The sequence below is a fragment of the Zootoca vivipara genome, chromosome 13 (assembly GCF_965207765.1).
Source record: "Zootoca vivipara chromosome 13, rZooViv2.hap1.1, whole genome shotgun sequence".
In the NCBI taxonomy this organism is placed as follows: domain Eukaryota; kingdom Metazoa; phylum Chordata; class Lepidosauria; order Squamata; family Lacertidae; genus Zootoca; species Zootoca vivipara.
The window spans coordinates 45,573,229-45,597,923 of NC_142596.1; the positions used below are offsets into that span (position 1 = coordinate 45,573,229).

At 46.0% G+C, this 24,695-nt stretch overlaps 1 protein-coding gene and 1 non-coding gene across 5 annotated transcripts in view; both read right to left on the reverse strand.

Annotated features, from left to right (window-relative positions):
• The window catches only part of CLEC16A (C-type lectin domain containing 16A), a 97,944-nt gene that overhangs the window by 60,381 nt on the left and 12,868 nt on the right, over positions 1–24,695 (reverse strand). For all 4 annotated transcript variants that reach the window (XR_009558548.2, XM_035132319.3, XM_035132315.3 and 1 more), the window contains exons 6-15: positions 24,005–24,128; positions 22,224–22,398; positions 20,356–20,409; positions 18,258–18,371; positions 13,279–13,489; positions 11,421–11,526; positions 10,815–10,915; positions 4,990–5,112; positions 1,904–2,013; positions 333–377 (exon numbers count right to left, since the gene is read on the reverse strand). Coding sequence is in view for 3 of the 4 variants with exons in the window: in XM_035132319.3 (XP_034988210.1) it covers positions 333–377; positions 1,904–2,013; positions 4,990–5,112; positions 10,815–10,915; positions 11,421–11,526; positions 13,279–13,489; positions 18,258–18,371; positions 20,356–20,409; positions 22,224–22,398; positions 24,005–24,128 (1,163 nt within the window). In the remaining variant the exon portion in view is untranslated. The remainder of the gene's footprint in view (positions 1–332; positions 378–1,903; positions 2,014–4,989; positions 5,113–10,814; positions 10,916–11,420; positions 11,527–13,278; positions 13,490–18,257; positions 18,372–20,355; positions 20,410–22,223; positions 22,399–24,004; positions 24,129–24,695) is intronic.
• On the reverse strand, positions 5,856–5,929 carry TRNAI-GAU (transfer RNA isoleucine (anticodon GAU)). Its single transcript has one exon. It is a non-coding gene; the product is annotated as a tRNA-Ile (tRNA).

Sequence of the window (24,695 nt, forward strand, 5' to 3'; positions counted from 1 at the left end):
CAGAATTGCCCACCATTGGTCTAGATTGGGATACCTAGCGCGGTGCCCTGTAGGCCCTGATGAACTACAGCTCCCATTATCACCAGGCTACATGACCAATAGCCAGTAATGATGGTAGTTGTAGCCGAACATCCTCTAGAGAAGTCCACCGTGTTGGCTTTGCCAGAGTCTGGTGAAAGCACCACGTAATTCCTGTCCAGTAAGTGGTGTCTTAGGTTCTATTCTTATTAAGCTATGAAAAGGCAACCACATACTTTAAAAGGTTCTCTGCTGGCTCCCTCTATCTTCCCCTATATTAAGAGGTTAGGGAAACTTAGAAAGCACGAGAATACCTTATAAAAACGCCGCACCAAGTGAACGCTCTCTTCTCTCGCGCCCTAGAAAGAAAAGGAAACGGCTCAGTTCTACTTCGTGGCGGGCAGCTTTTAATAAGGCTTTAAAAGCAGCAAATGTCTTTCCTCAATACCACTGCTTCCCCCCTGGAAAGCCAGTTAAAAGAAAGAGAAGGACTTCTCATGGCACTCTCCAGTGCAGGGGTAGCCAACTTTGTGGGGGCGGGATTCCCATCAGCCCCAGGCAGTGCAGCCAATGATCAGGGATGACGAGAGTTGGAGTCCAACAAGATATGGAGACATAGCTGCCAAGTACCCCGTTTTCCCTGGGAAACCCCCGTATTTCCTTACCGTTTCCTGCAGGTGTCCCGAATGGCAAAATACCCCGTATTCCCCTGGATTACGGAGCTCCTGCCGGCGGCGATGTTCTTCTGGTGCCACGCCGGCACAGGAAGTCGCTTCTACACACTTCCGGACATGCGCAGAAGCGACTTCTGGCGCTGCAGACATTTTGGAAATGGGCACAGCGGCATCGGAAGTCGCTTCTACGCAGGTCCGGAAGTGCGTAGAAGCGACTTCCGGTGCCGCGGCGCTGCTGATCCCGGATTTTTCAATCCGGAACTTGGCATCTATGTATGGAGAGCACCATGTCAGCTACCCCTACCTAAGGAGATGGGCAGAATCCAGACTGTTTCAGAAAGGTTCTAACGTGTTCAGCTCCGCCGCCCCCATTTACATAGGGGTTACGTTCTAAAGCACCACATGCATCCGTGAAATTGCATATAATTGAAAACTATCAAAAAAGCCTGCAAACACCCCGTTCTGCCCTTTTAGTGACATTTCAGTGATGTCAACGTATCTGGGTTCAGCGTGATGTGCATATACACAGTTGCACACGCATTAGACGTGTGTAAACAGGAGGGTTGCCCATATTAAGAGGAAGGTGCTAACATGTACCTTCCATTGGTGTTCATACATTGTGTCATTTTCATTTTAACTCTTTATTTGTGCTTTTGCCCTGTATTTTTATCGCGTGAACAGCCCTGAGATCCTGTGATGAAGGGCAGTATATAAATCTAATAAATACAATAAAATAAGTAAATCCTAGGCTCAATCCCTAGAATCACTGATTAAATATTCTCAGGATTGGGAAATTACCCCTTCCCTTCCCAAGACCATGATGAGGGCTGACACCCAGACTAGGCAAAACGAGACCAGACCGACCAATGGAATGACGTGGAACAAAGCAGTCAGATTTGGCACACCCTGGTGGCAGAGCTGTAGCAGTTTCTTCGACTCCTAACTCTTTGCTCTCAGTTCTGTTTATGTGTTGGCATGGATTCTAGCCCAATCAAACGCTGGTTTAGAGAACTGCTAGCAAAAAAAAAGTGTTTTAGATTTTTTTTAAAAAAATGAACGTATTCTGGAAATTTTATTTCATCGTTTTACTATGCTTGCTGCCTTGACAGAGTTCTACTCATAAAGATGGACTGTTCGCAATCAGAGGACTTTTGACACTTTCATACCAGCAGTTAAGAGGAAAAAGGTGTCCAAACCCCGCAAACACTCACCTCCAAACAGGCGAGGTGAACATCCTTTATAATTCTACCATGTTTGGACATCACCAGCTGCTTCAGTAGCAAGCAGCCTAGTTCCAGCGTAGCCAAGCGAATTTTCCCATCTGTATGTTGGGGAGCGGAGAGAAGGAAAAAGTTAGGAAAAACTTCATTACGTTGTTGAGATCGAGTTGCTGACATCACAGCTTTACGGGCCAGCACTTTAGCACCACTAGTCAAATTCAAGTATCTCAGCACTGTGGCATGTTTTAAGTACAAAATGCAAAACACTTCTTGCACTCAAACAAACACTGGAGCATAAAAAAGAACTGGGAATGAACTGTTGTTTCTCTTCTACAGTAGTCTGCAAGCCTATCCAGCTTAGTCCAAACCAAACCCAAACCCACAATCTGGCCAAAGCAGCCACGCTCTCTAGAGATTAACAGAACGATTCACTGAGACTAATAACTTCTAACTCTGCCCCCGCATTCTCCCCCCTCGTCTCTTTTCTTTTTCTGTTGTACAGTGGAACTTTGGTTTTTGAACATAATCTGTTCCAGAAGACTGTTCAACTTCCGAAACGTTTGAAAACAGAGGATCAAAGTACAGTCAGTACAATCGAGGTACAGTCAAACCTCGATTCTCGAACAGCTCCATTTTGGAACGTTTTGACTCCCAAACGCCGAAAACCTGGAAGTAAATGCTCCGGGTTTCAAACGTTTTTCAGATGCCGAACATCCGATGCGGCTTCCGCTTGAGTGCAGGAAGCTCCTGCAACCAATTGGAAGCCGCGCCTCGGTTGCCAAACTTTTTGGAAGCCGAAGAGTCTTCCGGAATGGATTGACAACCGAGGTTTGACTGTATCTCTAAGACTATGAACCTGATGGTTGGGACTGTCACTGATATTTATGAGCAGCTCTGAGAGCCTCTTTTAGCTGAATAATGTTGTTGTCATTATTATTAATAACAGGTGTTTACATCAATGAGTTAAATATTTTATATCGCCCCTTGCCGTTCTCAACCACTTTTAACGCAAGTAAAAAAGCAGCAGTTGAGACAGTAAGGCAGCAGGTTTCAAACGCAGGTGGAAAGCACTGGGATACCTGGGGGGTATTTAAAAGGCTATGGTTCAGTTCCCACATAATGCTAGGCCAAACTACACAAACACATGAATAAGCAGGCTCCCAGAGAGGAGATCATGGTGGCTTTGCTCCTCCTCCAGTCCTTCTGTCGATGCACTGCAGCAATCTAAGCCGTGGGCTGGCTTAAGACAGGCTCGTGGTTTGTCTCTCTTCCAAGCAAACCAGAAAACCTCTGGTTACAGCTCACAGTTTTGTCTGGGGCAGGATGAATCGCCCGCCCGCGTGTTCCCGCTAAGCCATGGTTTGGTTTAGCGTTACATGTGAACCGGGTCAGCCTTTCATGACCTAATTGGAAGGGCCTGAGATCAGAGCTCCCACATGCGATGAAAAGTAGAAGCTTCCCTGGCAGCGGGGAGAGAATCTCATGTCCATGCTGAATATCAAGGCTCGGGGTTTAGATTCATCACCTGCCTAGGCAGTCCCATGAGCTGTGCTTTGTGTATTGCAGGGGCAGCTACCCCCGGCACTCCAGCTGCTGACTCCAACTCCCATCAGCCCTGATCATTGGCCACACTGGCTGGGGATAAAGGCAGCTGGAGTCTGGGTACAGTTGGAGTGCGGCAGCTTACCCCGACCTCTGGCGTGGTCCATGCGGTTAACAACAGACTCAAAGCTGTATAAATCCCATGCCTGTATAAATTATGCAAATTTGCTGAACTTGCAAGGTCTTTTCTTTTGCACAATTGTTTTCTGCTTTGGCAGCAGATAGCAAACGCCTCGTTGAAAAGACGCAAAGAAGAAAGGATCCGGGATGTCAGCATTGCCGCCTATTCCAAATTCTTTCTTGCTCAATACAGGACTTGGAGAAGCAAGCTGTATAGACAGACACCCATACACACAAACAAACAAACACACACGGACACAGACACATCCCTTTTCAATGAGACATTTTCTGTAAGTGGCTGCACTGTACAGTGGTACCTCGCAAGACGAAATTAATTCGTTCTACGAGTCGTTTCGTATTGCGAAAAATTCGTCTTGCGAAGTGTGGTTTCCCATAGGAATGCATTGAAATTTAATTAATGCGTTCCTATGGGCAAAAAAGAAGCGGGGGGGGGGGGGGAAGGCGCCGACTCACCCGCCACGGCCGGAAGTCTTTAAGGCTCTGGGGAGGAGGAAGCAGGAGGAGGGCCAGGGGTCTCCTCCCGCCGCAGCCTCCACTCCTTCAGGCACCGCCGCTGTTGTTGCCAAGGGCCGCCTGGCAAGCCCCACTGCTGCTCCTGCTGGATCCCGCCAGCCTACCGGGGAGGAGCTGCCATGAGCGCCGCGCCGCTGCAGGAGGCAGAAGCGGCGGCTGTGGACGTCACCCCTGGCCCGATGGCGGGGTCCTAAAGGTAAGCGGTGGTGGCAGCTTCCCTTCCCGTTGCGACGCTGCTTCGTCTTGCGAAGCACGGCCATAGACGACTTCGTTTTGCGAGTCTTTTTAAAAAATCGCAAAACGCTTTCGTCTTGCGATTTTTCCATTGTGCGAGGCGTTCCGTCTTGCGGGGTACCACTGTATCTGGAATTGCTCCCCTTGAGCTCTGGTAGGATTCTGCCCGCAACATACTCTGTTAAACAACTGATCTCTTTACATTCCCACAAGAAGACTTTGCCTCTAGAGAATGAGAGTCAACGACTTCTTGTTCTCTGCTACTGCCGATGTGAGTTATGGTCACTGTTTGAAGACTCCTTTGACATTGGCTTGCTGCTTCATGCTTCCATCGTCAAACACAGCTTCGGAGTTCCTGTCTTGAAAGCAAAGCAGGCTACAGGCTTATAAATCTGTCCTACAGGAGTATTTGCCAACCTGCTGAAGGCTGCTGTGAGGTGTAGTTCCAAAATGCCTGGAGGGCAACAGGCCGACAATGGCTACCCTATAGCAAAAGCCCTTCTGGCTCACAAAGGATGGTGCTTTGCATACTCCTGGTTTCAGCACTTGTTAGCACACAAAAAAGAAGATTGACAAAAACTCTCTACCTGGCTGAGCGGCATAGTTCATTATCCTGATGAGCCTCTCAGCGAGCACGTGATTGTACGAGGTCTTCTCCTCAGCATCCTGTGCCGAGAGCTGAATTCTCTCCAGCGTGACTGGCTCGATTCCTTTGAAGACAGAAAAAGTGTTTATTGCAGCTGTGTGACAGTTTGCCAAAGCACACTTCCAAGGAACCATGAAGCCAGTAATTAAGAAAGGCGGCCAGGCCTTAGGAAAGCACCAGCTTCCCAAGTTGCCCACACATAGAGTTTGAAAGACGACGAGGCAGTGAGAAACAGAAATAAAAGCATTTAAAATCCCCCCCAGCGCTCCCCATAAGTCTTTAGAGGCACAAAATGCCCTGAACACCACCACCAATTCAACCACCCAACTGCACCGGAGATCTCCCTGGGACGTTTAGTTTACACGCTTTCTTGACGCTTCCAATTCCTGATTTTGCAGGGTTGATAAGACCAAAGCAAAATCTTTATAACAACCTTGGTAACAACTGCCGGGGTTGCAAAACTGTCTTGATGGGCACTGCCTGGTCAGCAAGTATTTTTAAAAGGAGGAGAATGAGTGGATCAGGTCTCACCTGTCCCCCACCAATGTGGTCTTTTAGCAAGCCAGATAACAGTAAAGATAACACATCCCCCAAGTTAAGCCTTGATCCCAGCAACAAACCCTAAAGAATATCTCACCCAGTTTGAAGGGAAGTTGAAATCCTACAACAGACGGAAGGTGCCTTGTGCTAGGCCAGCAAAGACTGATCAGAACTCTCAATAGAACCACGGGAACACAGAAGTGTAGAGTTAAAAGGAACCCCGAGGATCATCTAGTGACCAACCCTGGCAATGCAGGAATATGCAGCTGTCCTATACAGGGATCGAACCTGCAACCTTGGCATTATCAGCACCATGCTCTAACCAACTGAGCTACCCAGGCTCTAGTAAAAACTTCACAGATGAGTAAAGCATATTCCACTAGGGCTCCATCTGCACTATACATTTAAAACAGTAGCATACCACTTTAAACATCTGTGGCATCCCCCAAATCCTGGGAACTGTAGTTTGTTAAAAGAGCTAAGAGGTGTTAGGAGACCCCTATTGCCCTCACAAGGCTACAAATTCCAGAGTGCTTTAACAATTAATCCCTCTTTCCAGGGGACTCTGGAAACTGCAGCTGTACGGGGGAACAGGGGGCCTCCTAACAACTCTCAGCACCCTTAACAAACTACAGTTCCCAGGATTCTTTGGGAGCAGCCACAACTGCTTGAAGAGGTATGAGACTGCCTTAAATGCATGGTGCATATGGGGGCCAAAGACTGGTCTCAAGGTATCAAGACGCTTGTTTGCAGCTCACTAAAATAACATGTTAATCCAACTGCTAAGCGGAAATTACATCTCATATAAGGATATGCTCTCACTCATCTATCCGAATATCTATGTATAAACTTTGAGTAACATGACAAGACTTGTGAATGGAGATAATCGTCTGGAGTTTATATGTCTTCAGTCTAGTCTAGCTGCACGGCTTCAAAGCTGAAGTTAATGGACATGACTAACTTAGGCACATTAACTGCTGTGGGTCAACTCTGAGTAGGGCTTAGCTGGATATGAGCCTATGGGCTTGTGGTTTGAGAATCCACTAGCAGAGGCACCCCCAAACTCAGCCCTCCAAATTTTTTGGGACTACAACTCCCATCATTCCTAGCTAACAGGACCAGTGGTCAGGGGTGATGGGAACTGTAGTCCCAAAACATCTGGAGGGCTGAGTTTGGGGATGCCTGCACTAGCATAACAAGCTTGATCAGGTCTAACCCTTGCCGATTCATCACAGCTGTTATCTCAGCCTTTGCTCCAAAGAGCTCAGGGTGGCGGTGTACACGGGGAATCATCCTGTTTTATCCTGACCCAAAAATGCAGCAAAAGGAGTTAGGATGAGGGATACACAAGACTTGGAGGTGGGTGAGCAAGGCCACCCAGTGAGATTCACAACTGAGTAGCCAGTTAGATCTGGGCCTCCCTGATCCAACTTCAAGATCCACTAGTCTTTTCAACACACTAAGAGGCTAGGGTACCCCACCCCCACCATCAGTAGTATATGTTGATCCTAAGCATCAACAGAACAAGGCAAGCACAACATAAAAGCCTTGGTGAGATGCTGCTGTTACTTTGAAGACAGGCAGACACACACAAAAAAAAGGAACCTAAGGCAGTGAACAGCATCTAACCTAAGAAAGAAGGGTTCCCCTCCCCAGACCACTCCTTTCTCCAATAGGAATACTGTGGTGTCCTAAGCTCTGGTACAGCTACTTCCAACTCCTGTTTTTCCTCCAGTGTCTCAAATTTCATCAGATTAGGTTTCCCCAGATGGTTGCACTTTCATTCAGGGGAAACCTGACTAGGCATTAAGGACATTGCTTTGGAGTGAAGCTGAAGAGAGGGCTGGGGTCTTACCTAGCAGGCATGGGAGCTTCCTGGAACCCCCATCAACCTCCTTTTTCAGGGGTGCTCCTACCTCTTTGCCTGTCCTCTTGCACAGCCCACCTTGCTGTCTCCTCCAACCTCCTTCCTTCCCTTGCTAGGTGAGGCTGTTGATATTGCCCTGTCCCTCACCAACAACCCCACCTAATCTTCCCTTCCCAGCGGAGCTGCGTTAGGTTGATCGCAGCCAGTGAGCCTTCCCGCTCCAGAAGGTTCTCCACTCCTTGCAGAAACACATCAAGGAAAGAAGGAATCAACCCTGACTATCCCTTGCTGCTCCTTATGTTCTTGAGGAGGTGTGTAAGATTCCAATAGCACAGCATTCCCCAACTGGAAGTTGATGGGCTATAACTCCCAGCATCCCTGGTCATTGAGTGTGCTAGCTGGTGCTGATGGGAGCTGGAGTTCAATGTCTTCAGGACACAAGGTTAAGCAAGGCTGCTATGATGGGTTGTGGGCCAACTTCAGGTGAGTCACACTGGGGGCCAACGTTTGATATTCGTCACACGCATTTTGCACCTGCCTATCGGCCACTTGCGACCAAGTGATGGTGACCGGGCACCAGGATGGCGCCTGACGTCTCCACCATCTGGAGGTGCATATCGGGGGATCCTTGGATCTTGACTGTAGAATCCTACCTGTTATATTTTTATCTGCACAAACAGAATGAATTCCAGAAGCCAAAAAGTCATATTGAAAAATATGACTTTTGACCAGTGTGGCCCCAAAATGGCAACTAGACATTCTGTTTTGCCAACTGTAACCCTGGTTTAAGGAGCCATTTGGCACCTAGTTTATATATCTGAGTTTCTAACACTGCTGGGAGACATAAGCACTGTTTCTTGTATTTATTTATTTTTAAAGTGACAAGGTAAGGCGGGGCAAACAGAAAAAAGGGGATGGAGGCTGGAACCAAATCAAGAAAGGTGAATGAGAAAGAAGCAGGCAGGCAGAAGTAACAGGGAAACGGGGTGTTGTGCAGAAGGCTGGGGTGAAAATTGAGTCCGAGACCTGAAGAGGTCAACAAACATTGCAGCACAGCACGTAGGCATGCACAATTTTTGAGGAATGGAGCTGGCAGAAGGAACGACTGGCTTGTTTGAGCCTGCAAGTAATTTAAAGCAACATAATATAGCAAGCTGTTCCTGTAACGCAGCAAGCCAATTTCTCAGAAGAGGCTGTCTCAAAATGCCACCCTTGCTTGACAACGCACGGTACAGCAGGAAGCTTTTGTAATATTTAAGGCCTGTGCACAAAAAGCTGATTGTCGTAGTTATATGTAGCCAAAGAAATCTTTCAGTCATGAAAGCAGGGCAATTTGCTCCTCTCCATTTAATGCCTACCAATCCTGAACTCAACTGGCAAAGCATTGCCAGTAAAATCATTTTCAACCTACACTGCACAAATGAGGGACTGGCTGCTCCAATCTTAAGAACACCTATGAAGTGAAACTGACGTTTTATACATATGTTTACTGAAATAAAAATCAGGAGAGGGCCACACACAAGAAAAGACTGTTCAGAAAATTCTACTGTTTTGTCTGCAGCTCAACTACCACAATACTCTGTCAATAATATCCATGGGAAAAATGTAAGTAAGAACAGATTATGTCATAGATTCCCGGGGATTTTTTAATCCGATATACACACAAAACCACTCTTCACCACACAAAAGCTGGGGACTTACCATGAATTCTAAAGCTAAAGTCTGGATTAGATCAAGCCAGCCCTTCCCCATTTGTGGAGAACAATACACAGCTCAAAGGACATGTGTTTTGCTGGCTGATTTTGGACCCCAGCTTCCATTACCTGCAGCCACCACAGCCAAAGCCTGGTGACAGAAGCTACAGTCCAACAAGGGCCCCCCAGGGAAGCCAACCAACCCTGTGGTTCCACAGCAGACGTCTCCAATGAAAAAGGATCTCAGGTCGTGGTTGAGGAGTAAAAGACCTCTCAGAGAGAAGCTGCCCGACCCAGAATGGAGAACCTGTGATCCTCTTGGTGTTGTGAGGACTACAACTCCCTTCATCCTTGGCCACCAACCACACTGGCGGTGCCTGATGGAAGTCCAAAGGCATTTAGAGGGCCACAGACTCTCTATTACTGGCCTAGAGAGTACTGAGCTAGATGAATCAGTGGGTTTGACTCAACAGTATGTGGTTTCAGGTGTTCATGTCTCTCTACATTGTCTGCAAAATGCTGATGACACACAACTCTACTTCTTCTTTACGCCTGCAGGTGTGGCAGTGGAGGTGCCGAACCGTTGTCTTGCCTCAGTAATGGACGGGATGAGAGCCAACAAACTGAAGCTCGATTCAGATAAGGCTGAGGCACTGTTAGCGGTGAGGTTACAATCCCTCTAAAGAAGTGGCAGGGGTACTCCTGGATCCTTTGCTGTCCCTCGAGGCCCAAGTGGCCTCAGCAGCGCAGAGCGCCTTCCATCAGCTTGGGCTGGTGGCCCAGCTGCGCTCCTATCTGGACAGGGGTAGCCTAACTTCAGTTGCCTATGCAACAGGGGTCAGCAAACCTTTTCAGCAGGGGGCCTGTCCACTGTCCCTCACAACTTGGGGGGGGGGGGCGGGTGGACTATATTGGGGGGGGGGGAATGAACCAATTCCTATGCCCCACAAATAACCCAGAGATGCATTTTAAATAAAAGGACACATTCTAATCTTGTAAAAACACACTGATTCCTGGACCGTATTTAGAAGGCGATTGGTCCGAATCCGCCCCCGGGCCTTAGTTTGCCTACCCATGCTCTAGTAACATTGAGGTTAGATAGCTGCAACTTGTTATAACCTCTACATACGAATAACTCTACTTACGAAAGTTTCTACTTACGAACGGAGCTCCGTCCGCCATCTTGGATGCGGTTTAGATAGGATTTTTTCTACTTATGAATTTTTAGATAGGGTTCCCTCGACTTACGGATTTTTTCTCCCAATGCATTCCTATGGGATTCAACTTACAATTTTTTTCGACTTACGAATGTGCGTTTGGGACGCATTAAATCCGTAAGTAGAGGTACCACTGTACATGGGGCTGCCTCTGAAGACGATTTGGAAACTTCAGCTGGTGCAGAATTCAGCGGCCAGCTTGCTCACCGGGGCAAGATAGGTTGAGCCTATTACATCGATCCTGGCCCAACTGCACTGGCTGCCAATCAGTTTCCAAGTCCAATTCAAAGTGCTGGCTTTGACCAATTTGTCATGACCAAACCCAGATCATGAGCTTTTTACAACACCCCTGAAAAGGCTGGCCTACAGTTCCAATCACACCCCGAGGGTTGGCCATGCTGGCAAGAGCTGATGGAAGTTGAAACTCCACTCTTGGGCTCAGTCTTACCTTTGTTATGAGACATGGCGTACAGGAGGCACAGCACAAAGAGGGCGTAGTAATCAAATTCAGCACATTCCAGAGCATTATACACCATCTCAAGGAAAGGCCTGGAAGAAAGGGGGTGATGAGTGGGTTTTTTGGGGGGGAACGACACTCCAGCAGCCAATTATCAGGACCCTACCACCTGCAAATTATAACTAAAGCGCACCCTCAATGTACACAATGCTTTTACATAGGGCAAGAGGAGAGGTCCCCACTCCATAGATTTCCCAGGAAGGGGACTGAACAGCTCCATTCAGAAACTCAGGAGCGTTGCTTAACACCACCAGGCTGCTTAAATGCAAGAGGCAGCACTTCAAACTAGAAGGTGCGCTGGACATGACGTGGGCCTCAAGTTGGCCTTCAACTGCGGCACTAGCTAAAATAGCGGCTTGGCAGAGGGAGGAAAAGCAGGAAAGATATTACAAGTGGGGAAGGGGTAACCAAGTCGTCGCTGGACTCCAACTCCCATCAGCCCCAGCCAGAATGGCCCCGAGTGAGAGATGGTTGAAGCTGGCCATCCCAGCATCACTTGGAGAACCTAGTGTTCAAGTGCCAAATCTACCCCCGTACCTGTTCCAATTTGACATTTCGGAAGCGGCTGCGCTCTTTTCCTCGTCCGTGATGTTTTGCTCAGTGACAGACAACTGGCATCGCTCCATGATGACCATCTCAATTTCTGCAGAGAAACAGCAGCAGCTCATTTAGAAACATTTCTAGAGAGATTGTACTTGTTAGAGGGGTAGTCAGAAGTTAATGGCTCATCTATTGCCCACTGGAATTCTTGCAAAGGCTGCTGGTCTTTTCTTAATAATGCTTTTCTTAAGAAAGAGCACTCAGGATCACTTAGAACAGAGTTGCTACATCATAACAGTGAATAGGTCCTATTAACTACTGATTTATAAACTTAACACATGATGATGGCTCACAGAGATTCTAGGTTTTTTTTAAAAAAAAAGAGGAGGGGGTAGACAGAAGGAAAGTAGACCATGTACAACTGAAGTCACTTCACCTTACATAGAGGTATAGCAAACAAAAGGTGAATTGTATGTTACTTTTTTATAGCTCTGCAAGAGAAAGTGTTCCAACTTAGACGATTCACAAAAGTGTTACAAGCAATAAACATAGGGTGCCTGAGGCAGAATTCCATATCGAGCATCGGTCACAAGGCAATCTGTCATCTATATATATTAAAATGTTCCCACTGCGTGCACGGATGTAACACCCTTCCTCCATAACCGCTGAACCAAATTGCATCAAATTAGGACAAAGCGTACCTTGCCCACCAGGGAGGGATCTGGCATATTTCCCCCCCAAAAAAGCACACCTTTTATACCTAAAATAATGATTAAACACACAAAAAAGTGGCGCCCAAATAACTGGCGCTATCACCAGCAGAAGCTCTGAAGGGCGGCGCCAAATAATGATGTAATCAACCGAGCAACTGAAACCGCCAAGGCGGCCATTACCAGACAACCCACAGAGTCAGGACGGGGCCAAGGAATGGAGATACAGAGCAGAGGCCTCGACTTGCATTTAAATACTAGCCCAAGCCAAGGCCAACAGACTAGGCCTCGCCTCTACTTTAAATCCTACAAACTTGGGCTCTGCTCTACTTTACAAACTAGGCCTCGGCTCTAATTTACAACCTAAAGACTAGGCCTTGGCTCCACTTTACAGACTAGGCCTCAGCTCTGCAGCCCTTTAAATACTATCCCGAATGGAGCCCTGGGTGGGGGGGGAGGAGCGGCCCAAATAGGTCATGGGCTGACGTAGGGTGGGGGGAGTCACAGAGTGGGGGAGAGGGGGACAGGATATCTCATGGGTCGCTACAGGATGGGAGTAAACAAAGGGATGAGACACAACCAGGGGGGGGGGAATAGTCCGGGGGGAAACGGACACATCCTCCCCCTTTCCTGGGAAACATTGACCCTGAGCATAGATGTCAAGTTTTCCCTTTTCTCGTGAGGAAGCCTATTCAGCATAAGGGAATTTCCCTTAAAAAAAGGGAGAACTTGACGGCTATGACCCTGAGTCAGGCACAGCAACGCGTCATGGATCGTCACAGGGTGGGGGCAGCCACAGGGATAACCCACAGCAATGCGCGGGAGGGTCAACTAGTAGAATCATAGAATTGGAAGGGACCACAAGGGGCATCTAGTCCAACCCCCTGCAATGCAGGAATCTTTTGCCCAACATGAGGCTTGAACCCACAACCTTGAGATTAAGAGTCATATGCTCTACCGACTGAGCTACCAAGGTGCATTCCCTTTATTAGGGCCAACTGACAGTATGGGAAACAAGTTCTGTTCTCCAGAGGAGAATCCATTGCAAATCAAGCCACACAATGTATCTCCAATATGCACAAGATAAAACCCCAGTAGGAATTGGTGAATTACTGGTTGTGGTTTTAATTTACTGGCATGCTTACCTTCGCTCTCCCCAGTGGGCTTGATGCCTTTGGACAGACCCTCTGTGCCTTCTTGGGCCTCTTCTGGCCCCCTCTCTTCCTCTTCATCCTCCCCAACATTCTTATAATTAGGCCTCTTCTGCAGCCTCTTCTTGCCCTTATGTTTATTAATTTCCAGGGATCTTTCTAAGGTCTCCGTAGGTTTAATGAAGCATCTGATACCAGTCTTGATCTAAAACGTTTGACAAAGGTAAGCGTTAAACTCCAGGTGTTTCCTTACAAAGCCACACAGCAACATGTAGGCAGCCCAACTTTGGCTTGCTGAAAACCATTATCATGCCAGAATTTGCACTGTGGGCACATCCAGGCTGTCATTATTTCTGGGTGGAATTCAATCACATACCAGCAAATTCAAGCTGAATGCTTAAGAGCTGATTGGGAGGTCTTGAGCAACAAGCCTGCTTCCCCCAAATATCAGACTTGTGTGATAGGGAAAGTTACAGAAAAATGCACTGCAAAATGTGGGATAACTCTTAACACAACGTTATCTGGCCTCCATGCAAACACATCAGAATGAATGCTCAATTAACAGGTCATCTGGAAACATCCTCTGTCTAGAACTTCAACTGGAACCAAACAAGGTTTCCTGGCCCAAAACGGCGAGATGTGATAGCACTTAGGCAACTCGCTCCTTACCTGAAGCATGGAGCCAGGTAAAGGTTAGAAGAGGGAATTGTGAGATCCATCAGCCGCCTATTGCTTCTTTCCCTGCAACGTCTAAAGGAGTAACTGGTATTCAGAGATATACAGCCTCCAACACTGGGGGTAAAACATAGCCATTGTGGCTAGTAGCTACTGATAGCCTTACCCCTGGGCTCAGGCACTCCCCATCCCTGATGAGCACTTAAGCTTTGCTTTCTGTGAGTCTCAGCTTCTTAGGTGGTCTAGACTGGGGGTTGTGGTTCATAACAAATGCAGTTAAAACAAAATAAAAAAATTCCTTCCAGTAGCACCTTAGAGACCAACTCACCCCTTGCTTTTTCCTGTAAGACCAATTGCAGTCGTTAACAGTCGCCAACAGGTTTACCACACCTATCAGCCAATCACCCATTCCCACCACCCTTCTGAGTAATACCCCTCCCCACCCTCTCAGTATATATAAGGGTCTGGTGACTTCCGTTTCAGTGTATCTGAAGAAGTGTGCATGCACACAAAAGCTCATACCAATGACAAACTTAGTTGGTCTCTAAGGTGCTACTGGAAGGATTTTTTTTATTTTGTTTCGACTACGGCAGACCAACACGACTACCTACCTGTAACTAAATGCAGTTAAGTTTAACAAACCAGTTTCACAGCCCACGGTTTGAAGTTGGCTTGTTTTGAAACCAACCAGAAAGCAAAGCTAAATGCAGCTGACTACCTCCTCCTGGCTGCAGTTTAGCATGATGTTCAAACGCAGCCAGCATTTCCCCTTAACCACGGCTGTGTTTTGTTTCAAGCAAAGTCGGAATTCCACCTATAAAATGAACGGTGTATTATAACCAACACATGCACTTTTAACATTTGGGCTGGGACGCCTGCTAGGAAAAATAAGAAATCAAACCATGCAAGCTAAGTACCACCTCTAGGTTACAGGAAGAAGAGAAAGTAGGCTAAGCAGAAAAGAGCAGGAACCAGCCACATCCGATTCAGGCAGGAAGCAAGTGGAAACCATTCTGACAGGAAGGAAGGTAAGTGCCGAATGTGACTTCTGCCTCATGTCATCCGGTGTATACTGTGAAGGCACATGACTCACTGACCCAAGACAACCGCAAAGCAGCGAGACCACCCCATTGTGCCACCTCCCCTTGCTGGGAACACAATCACACTTCTCAGGTTTCTGAAACATCTCATAGCAAGGCAAGCACGCTCCTCTGTAACACCTGAACACTTCAAGCAAAACCAGAAAACAGTTATTGCTGCTCTGAAGAAGAAAAATAAAGAGCTAGCTGTAGGTGCAATTCACCAAGCTTCCGCCTGATTGAAATACATATGCAATTTTAAAAAAAAGATGTTGTTGCATGCATGAGTTCTGTTTTTTCTACAGACATCTGCTGCCCATTCTCACTGGCAGAGGTTTTCCAGCATCACAGATAGAATTGCTACTCCAAATTTCCTTAACTGGAGATGCTGGGAGTTGAACATGGGGCTTTCTACACACCAGTGTGCTCTACCCCTGAGCTATGCAAATTGCTACGAAATAAAATGTGTGTGTCTATTCATAGGGATAAATAGTGGCTCCCAAGCTGCTCCTGTGAAGTGTAAAAAACGGGGGGGGGGGGGAGAAGGGCGCATGCAAAAGTTGCCAGGTTCAATCCTCCCACGTCTCCAAGTAAAAGGCTTTAGTCTAGAACCCTGGAGAGCCACATCCTGTGCATGTAAACAATACTGCGCCAGAAGGACCAGTGGTCTGACCCAGTGTAAGACAGCTTCCAGATGACAAATGATTCTCCCGCTGGACTCAAAACTGTTATCACTACAAAGGATTCAAGAAGAAACCTCCAAGAAGGCACAGATGCAGTACTTGTTTTCTGCATTCACTGTCATGTCCAAGCCCACCACTTATGCTGCTCAGACACCTTGCTTGTAAATGCCACACACTAACAGAAGACTCCCATTAAGATAGGGCTGACTCCTTGCTTCTCTGCTCTTCTCCCCCCCCCCTCCATAGCTGCTGCATCTGTTCTTACAGTGGGGAAGGCTCCATTTCGTCCCACTGAATCAGTGCCAAAAACTGCACAGCAGTCATCCTCCTGATGTTGCTTCATTCCAGCTCACTTCAGCCCCAGCCAGCAGTCAAAATTTATCGAGATGAAGGGAGCTGTAATCCAATGACATCTGGAGAGTCAGAGGTTCCCCACACCTGCCGCAGAGGTTTCACAACACACACACACACACACAAAATAGTTTGGGTTGTACTCCTCTTTCTTCTGACAAGTTTCTCTTATTTGGAGACAAACAGCTTTTGCGGGGAGGTGGGGGAATCTGCTGCTGTTGTTACTGCTAATTATCCAAACGTCAACCCTTGCAATCACAAGAGGGTGGGTCCTACAAATATACATCTCAAGTGACAAGAGGTCCAGGTTAAGAGGTGCATTTTCAGCATTCAATGAATTTAGTGAAAGTGCCTCTGTGTGGAGGGAGTTGCACATCTTAGGGGCTGCCAAAATTAATACCCTCTGCTTGGTCATACACACACCAAACATCTGAGGACAGTGGAGCTCTCGACCTTTGTTGATCTTAACAGCCAATGGGGCCTGTAGGAAAGGAGGTGGTCTTTCAGGTATTTGGGGCCTATGTCGTTTCATGATTTAAATATTATGTGAGCACCTTGAAATAGTCCCATGGACTAACTCAAACGCATTACAGCTGCTTTAAAATTGGGATTACATGGGTTCTAAATGGAACCGTAGTCAGTAATCTGGCTGCAGCATTTTTGACCACCAAGTCACCTTCAAGGGCAGCCCCACATAGAGTGCATGAGTGCATTGCAATCTGCTGTGAATACTACATGAGCATTGAAAACAGAGGCTAAGCCATCTCTGCGCAAAAAGGTCCAGATCTGGAAAGAGGAACTCTCAGCCACCTGAGCCTCCAGTGAACAATCTGGGGGTGGCCCCGAGGACCAGCTGAAGTTTCTGAGTCATCTTCAAGGTTGCCCCACGCAGAGTGCAACTGCAATAATATGCAGTAAATGGGATACATCAGGGACGACCGACTTCCAAGAGCCTGTGATCTGCTCACACTATTAAAAACAGGGTCCAGGTCGAAGTTGTTGAGCTTTTTTTAGGGAGGGAAATCCCATTTTGGGGAGGGATCAGGGCGAAGGCGCTCACCAGGAGATTGTTAATGAAACAGTCAGCCTCGCAGCGAGAACTACGTCTTCCGGTATAGTGATCTAGAGGGCGGAGAGAGGCCAGATGGAGGAGCCAGCGATCGACCGCAATCTACCAAAACCTCCCGGGGATCGACCGGTAAATCGCGATCGACCTGTTGGACATCCCTGGGATACATCATTTGTCTCTGCAGGGCCATAGCTTCACCGCCTTCCAATTATGTACCAGGATATACAGAAAATATATATGAGAGAAATGGGTGAGGGACTTTATAGAAGCACTGTGCTTAACAGTCCAACGTCACACCATTCCCACTCACTGTCCTACAGCAGCAAGCCCACTTTCTGTTTTGCTAAATGAAGGCTGTACTGGAGTCCTGGCCACCTGAGCACCTTCCAGACTGTGCTGGCTGAGGCAGATAGGCTCCGCTGCCCTACTTAACAAACGCTGCTCGGTGCACAATATAGTTCCCAGATTGTGAAGCAGGTACAGAGCATCTTTCTTCATTTTCTTCTCACGTCTCCTGATAGGAAACGGACATCCAGAATTAGCAATAGAACATTTCGGTTTTCTGAACAGTTACATTTACATACAAAAACTTTTTTTTAAAAAAAAAGGCAATGTTTAGTCCTGCGTAACCTCCACCTTCCCCAACCACACACAGACACAGTTTGAAATAAATCAATTAAAACAAACAACCTCAAGCCCGAGAAAATTCTGCAAAACAGCTTCGGTGGAAGTAAAACTGCTGCAGCAGAAAAAGGCCACAAGTTTCTGACCACAGATTTCCTAGTAACAGAACCCACTTGAAGACAAATGGGCGAGACGTAGCATGAGGTAATGTGCTGCGAAGACAATATTGTTTTCATGTGTAACAGATATCTTTTTAATATTTCAGTTCACATACAAGATCAGGTCAACATTCTCACAACTTCCCTCCCCCCCCTTCTCTCTCTTTTTTAAACAGAACAAGGTCTACCAAATGCAAGCGGCCTGGCCACCTGCAAAAGTTAAGCATCCCCCTCGCATGCCCAGATTCTTGCTCAACAAAAACAGGTGCACAAACCCTGACCCAGGGCCCCCTGGGGTTGCTGATGCAAAGGCGCACGTGTTCCTTTCACTTACTGAGCTCTTCTGGATGTCTTGCTCAACTTTTGAAAAAAACACTGACAGGTCTCCGTTGAGAATAACTTCGGCCAGGGAATTGACCAGAGGCGCATGATGTATGATCAGGAAAACCTGTAGAAGAGGCAGCAGAGAAGCAGAAAAGAAAATGTCAGGATGGAACCTACAAAGCAACTGTTGTTCACAGGGCCCCAAGCAGCTTTTTGACATCTTGTCTGTGTGGCTACTATCACTCCCCTCAAGATCCATTTTTGGGGGTGCCAATTCCAATATGTAATAAGAGCACAATGAAGTCCTGGGACAGGACTGCGCAGGGTTGTAGATTTACTCTCCCCCCCCTTTTTTTGAGAGGGCAGGGAGAGACGTGTCACATAGTTGAAGGCTTCTCCAAATCAATAATCCCCTGCAGTGGAAAGCTAGCACATCAGGAAAAGTCTTATTGGCAGGGTGGTAGCTTTACATTAAAGTGGGTTGGGTGTTTCATGAATCATTGTATATGCCTATGTATATGTTTAAGCAAGAACCTATACTTAAATAACACACAACGGCAGAAAGATGCCCACAAAAAAACCTGAATGAAAACTAAAATTAAGCAACATACACGAAGCAACACACATTTCGGTTGCTTCATTCACATTCCCTGGAACAAAAGTTGTTGTTTTTTTGTTGCTTCCTACATTGCAGGAGGTTGGACTAGAAGATGCTCGGGTCCCTTCCAACTCTACAATTTTGCGATTCTATGATACTGGGGTAGTGGAAAAATTATTTAAAATATCTACTGTTTTATTTACAGTGGTACCTCGGTTTAAGTACACAATTGGTTCCAGAAGTCTGTACTTAACCTGAAGCATACTTAACCTGAAGCGAACTTTCCCACTGAAAGTAATGAACAGTGTATTAATCCGATCCAGACGGTCCACAGAGTACTTAAACTAAAAGTACTCAAACTGAAGCGTACCTAAACCGAGGTATGATTGTTTAAGTTTCAGGGTAATGCCCTTGAGGTCATGTGATATTCTTACTTTTTTTGTTTTTTTTTATTAAAGATTTTCTTGATTTACAGAAATATATGCAATGTCTCTCATAACATTTTTACAAATCGGTTTCATTTGTTGAGACATTGGGAAGAAAGAGGGGGATAGAAGTAGATGAGGGGTCAGGTGACGATGTTTCTATTTTACTTAATATATGTGGGGGGGGGGGTTGCCAGCATCGCTTTGTGCAGGTTCTCTGTTGTTCCCTTGTGTTCCTTTGGTGGCGAGAGAGGTTGGGGTTGGCCTAGGGTGTGGTTGTTCATTTGTGGTTGGCTGTAGTGGTCTTTGTTTCGTGTGTGTGTGGGTGTGTTTTGGATCAGGTTAGCTATATTGATTTGTATGCTGTTGGTGGATTTTTGTCATTGTATGTGATATTCTTACTTAAAAGCTAAATGCATAGGAGCCATTTGAACATTGCTATTATCATTATGAAATCAGCTTTCAGCATGTACCATATTTTCCCGTGTATAAGACGCCCCCATGTATAAGACGCCCCCTATTTTGGGGAACTCATATTTAAGAAAATGGGGGGGGGGAGAGATGGCCCGTATAAGACGCTCCCTAATTTTTACTAATTAGGGGGTTAGGGTTAGGGTTAGGTCCTAATTAGGGGGCGTCTTTACTTTTATCCCTAACATTACTTTTTTAGGGATAAAAAACCTAGTCTTATACACAGAAAAATACTGTAATTGAAAGAAATCTTTCTTGTTTGTCCACTAGAGAAGCGCCCCCCCCCCAGTCTGTAGTGGTGCAGTCCTTTTCGGGCTGTTCCACAATGTTCTTTTTGCATGTTGGCTCCTTGGCAAACCCTTTCCCAGGCAAACCCGGCCTTGCCATAACTGCTCTTCCCCTGCCTGCAAGCTGTCCCCAAGTCTAGATCTCCCTGTCTGTCTATCTATCTGCTCACCCTTTTTCATCCATGGGATAACAATGGTAAATGTCCAAGGGATGACCAACTACATAGTTGCCATACGTATTATTGGTGCTATCACCGAGTCACACGCAAAATTACTGAAATTCTCAGCAATACCCCAAATACCAACTATGGATACTTAAAGACGTACTTGCGATAACAGGTACAGAGAAACCTGGAGGCTGATTTTCGGACGCTCTCCACCCTAAGGAGCAAATGGTCAAGAGAAAAGTGGTGAGTGTGTTCAATTAGCAGCTAGTATCAGTTTACAATGCAGAAATAAACATATATATGCAAAATCTCCAAGCTACTTTGGGGAATATTTGGACTACAACTCCCAGGTGTTTTGGACTATAACTCTCAGATCTTCAGCCATCACAACCCTCTTTCTCTGCACCTCTATGATGCAAATACTGTGCACAGATGCTGCACTCAACAGATTTGTCTCAGTTCATCTGAAAGATTGTGGCCGAGTATTTCTCTAGTTAGGCTGAGTTCAGCAACATAGCTGGCTGCTTCAGACTATTTAGTGGGAAGCACAGCGCAAGTGTGCAAGCCCACATTTGGTCCTTTGTAAGCACAGCCTGCCAGATCACATGCAGAATGAAGAACTACCTTACTGCAATCAGTGGCCAACCAGTGCTCTCCAGGAAGCCCAGAGCTCCCTCCCTCCCACAATGCTGTCTGCTCCCAGCATCTTTTATCCATAGCTAGACTGCACCTGAACATGGAAGTTCAATTTTGCTCTTTAAAAATTCAGGTGTGCCCTGATGGATCAAAACAACCATTTACTGAGTCCAGCATTCTGCTTCTAGTATTGAACACTAGAACCTCGGACTAAGATTGGGCAAACTTGGGCTCAAATAGTGAAGCCCACCAGGTGACAATGAAGCAGCCTAGTGGGGTCATTAAATAAAGTGGGGAGAGAATCTTGATCCCCTTAGATGAGGGCTGTGGAACCTCCACTAGAGAAAGACCGGAAAAGTTGCCTTACAGTAAGTCAAACCAATCTAGCTCAGTATTGTTTGCACTGACTGGCAGCAGCTCTCCAAGGTTTCTCAGGCAGGGATCCCAGCAGAGTCCTTCCTTGAGATGCCGGGGAATGAACTTGGGACCTTCTGCATACAAAGCAGATCCTCTGTCGCTGAGCTATGGCCCTTCCCCTCTTGATGGTGTTGGATTGCAGCTCTCATCAGCCCTGACCATAGCCCATACTAGCTGCTGGAAGCTGGGAGTCCAACAGCACCTGGGGGCAACAGGTCGCCTGCCCCAACATCAAAGACAGGATATTCATTTATTAAATGGCATTTCCAGCAGAAGCCAAAGAGATGCCTTCAGGAGGTGAAGGTCAAGGTGGTTGTTGTTGACCCCCAGCATCCATAAATGCTGGGTGCATGCTATGAAGTCTATGGCAGACATACAGTTGCCCCTCTGGGGAATTAAAAGCCAGAGGCTCAGAAGAAGCAGGAAAATAACAACAACAAAGACACAGCGATTTTATAAGAGACAGCCGGCATCACTTTCCTAGCAGAGGCTTCCCAGGTATTTGCCCACAAAACAACAACAACCACCCCATCAGTGTGTGTTGCTGGAAAAAACACACACCAGTGTTTCTTGGTAAAAGAGCAGTCATGTCCTATCACTAATTCTGTCGCAACTTCTGCAGAGGGAAAATTGCAGATGGCTCCTAATCATTATTCCAAGAATCCATTTCTCCTTTATTTTCCACTGAAAGCGAAAGGGTTCAAACAGGTTTCTTGTAAACAATGAGGTGATGTAACAGATGTGAACCAGCAGCTCTCTTTCTCCAGAACAGTTACACAAGGCTAACTGTGCAAGGTTTAGCAAAGAAGAACTGTAGAAGTCTTCAGCTATACCTTTATAGCTAAGAGAAATGCTCTTTCAACAGAATTATTTCAGGCAGCCTTAAAGCTGCAACTGACAATTAAGTCCCTGTAACACTACCTTCAACAATTAAAAGGACACCTCTCAGTTGCTAAAAGATGGTTAATGCCTTACCTTATCTTGATTTACTAATGAATACACATAGAGAGGCAGGAAAAGGCTATTCAGCAGGTGGTCTGTGAGCACCTCATTTAAGAATTCACAGTTAATGATAAGGATATCATTTAGATAATGAAGATGGTCAAGGTGCTCGGCTACCAGGTCACTAAGCTTCCCCCTATTTCTGTGCCTGCAAAGAGAGAGTTAAAGACACAGTTGATTGTAATAAAAACCTCTAGGTGGTTTGCTAAACAAAAAATAGAACATTAGAATTATCGATAAAACAGTCAAAAGCTAATTGAGATCAACTATCAGCTAAAAAGATGGGTGTTTTAATTCTGGCTTCTACATGTCCATATAGGCTTGCCTAAACATAAATATATTTAGCAGGCATCAAAAAGAACACAGTGAAGGGGCCTGCCTGATGTCAAGGAAGAATTCTGCTGCCTCTTCTCACCTCTACAACCCCCAACTCTCCTGCAAAGTTTTCCATATGAAGATTCTTTAGCGCTGGGGAGAAACTGTTCCTCCGCAATCAGCAGAATTAAAAGTGCTCCCTTGGAGCGGCCGCCATTCTTTCCTCATAAAAACCTATCAGCGCTCATCCCGTAAAAACAAGACTGTACTTCAACTTATTCAGAAGTATTTTTTTGCTCAGCAAAAGTTGAGCTCTTCCCATAAACTGTCCCTTAAGTTGATTCTTGCTCACTTGCCCTGCCTGTGACATGCTTGAACTGCCCCTTACTTAGAATGATAGAATCACAGAGTTGGAAAGGACCCCGAGGATCATCCAGTCCAACAAAATTAAAAATAAGATGACAGGGTGCCACACAACTTATTTCACAATGAGTAAGTATGCTGCTGGCTGTGCTTTTTATAACGCATCCCATAAGAATTTTAATGGGAGAACAAGAGATAGCTGGCTTGGACAAGTCCCATCCCTTCCCTTGTAAGCAGAGCTTTTCTACAGCAGTTAATTGCCCCATGGCCAAAGGCCAAGGGCGCAGAGCCTCTAGCAACCATGCAGAGGGCCAACAGCTGCTGGGAAGAGGTTACACTCCCTAATTTCTAGCAGGAATATATAATCCTGAGTCAGTGTCAAAGGGTGCTAGCTAGTCTATTGCTAGAACATTAAGGGAAATTCTGTCTGTTTGGACAGAAGGGGGAGGAGGGGGGAAAGGACCCCGCTAAATTTGAAACAATAAAACAGAAGCCATTCAAAGCCATTAAGCTGAAATATAAAAATAAAAAGGAACTAATAAGTGTAATAAATAATGATAACAATTAATAAAAATGTCCCTATCCTCCTCCCTGTTCTACAAGAACAAAACTGAGACAAAGAAGGAGGAAGGCAGTTCCCACCACCTGGGCTGGTTATAATCAGGAAGGTAGGCTTTTAATTATTATTCCTTATTGAAAGACTAAAAGTACATAATTACAAGTGCACAGAGTCAAACAAGACACAAAAAGGCAGAATAAAAAGAAAAGAAATAGCACCTATGTAGGGAATAAAGCGGGGGGGAAATTGTATAAATAACCCCCACCTCTCTAAAAAAATACATTATTGCAGTTAACTGGAAAGGTGGGCTTGGAAGAATAGAGATGGAGGCTGGTGGGACAGTGCCCCATTTGCCACAATGGAACGGCCACTAGCGCCAAGCTCCCTTCTCTCCTTTCCTCCTGGGATTTTTTTTTAAATGCATATGCCAATGTATGCAGATTTAATACCACGGACTAAGCTTCCTCAGATCAGGCGACATCCCTCCTTACAACGAGAGTTAGAAAACAGGGCTTACTCTTCATCCGTTTGCACGCAGTTATCCAGTTCAATCACATGGCTCCCAATAAACCAGACGAGATTGGAGAAGTACGGGACGGCAGTTTTGTCTCGGATGTAGTGCAGCATAGGCTGGTTGTCCACTTAAGAGGGAGGGGAGAAATCTTTTAAAAGATCCATTTCGAAAAAGAAATAAAATGCACAGCAAATAAATTCCAGTCAGAGCAGAATCCATTGAAATTAATGGACCTAAGTTAGTCATGTCCACTAATTTAATGGGTCTACTCTGAGTATGACTAGTATTGGATACAACCCAAAAAATCCCTTTCAATAAATAGGCTGGCCTTCAGTAGCACAAGCCCAAACCAGATTTATTTCATACCTAAGTATCTATCACAGTTCATCATATTTTCCATATCATCCCTCGTGAGGTTAAACAAGTCCATAAAAGTGGCATTTAAGTTATTCCTGCATCATTCTGAAAACAGGCAGGTGAAACCAGTCATTTCTCACTTTCTAGAGAACTGGACAAAAGTGCAAGAATAAAAGCAATAAGGCTGAAAGTCAAAGTGATTAGCAGACTTACATGACACTGCATTAAGGAACACAGGATCATCAGTGAAGAAAGGGAGGGAAAAAACAGACAATGGTTAACAGGGTTAGGAACTGGGATGGTGAGACATCCTCCAAAGGGCTCGGTAGCTAAAGCA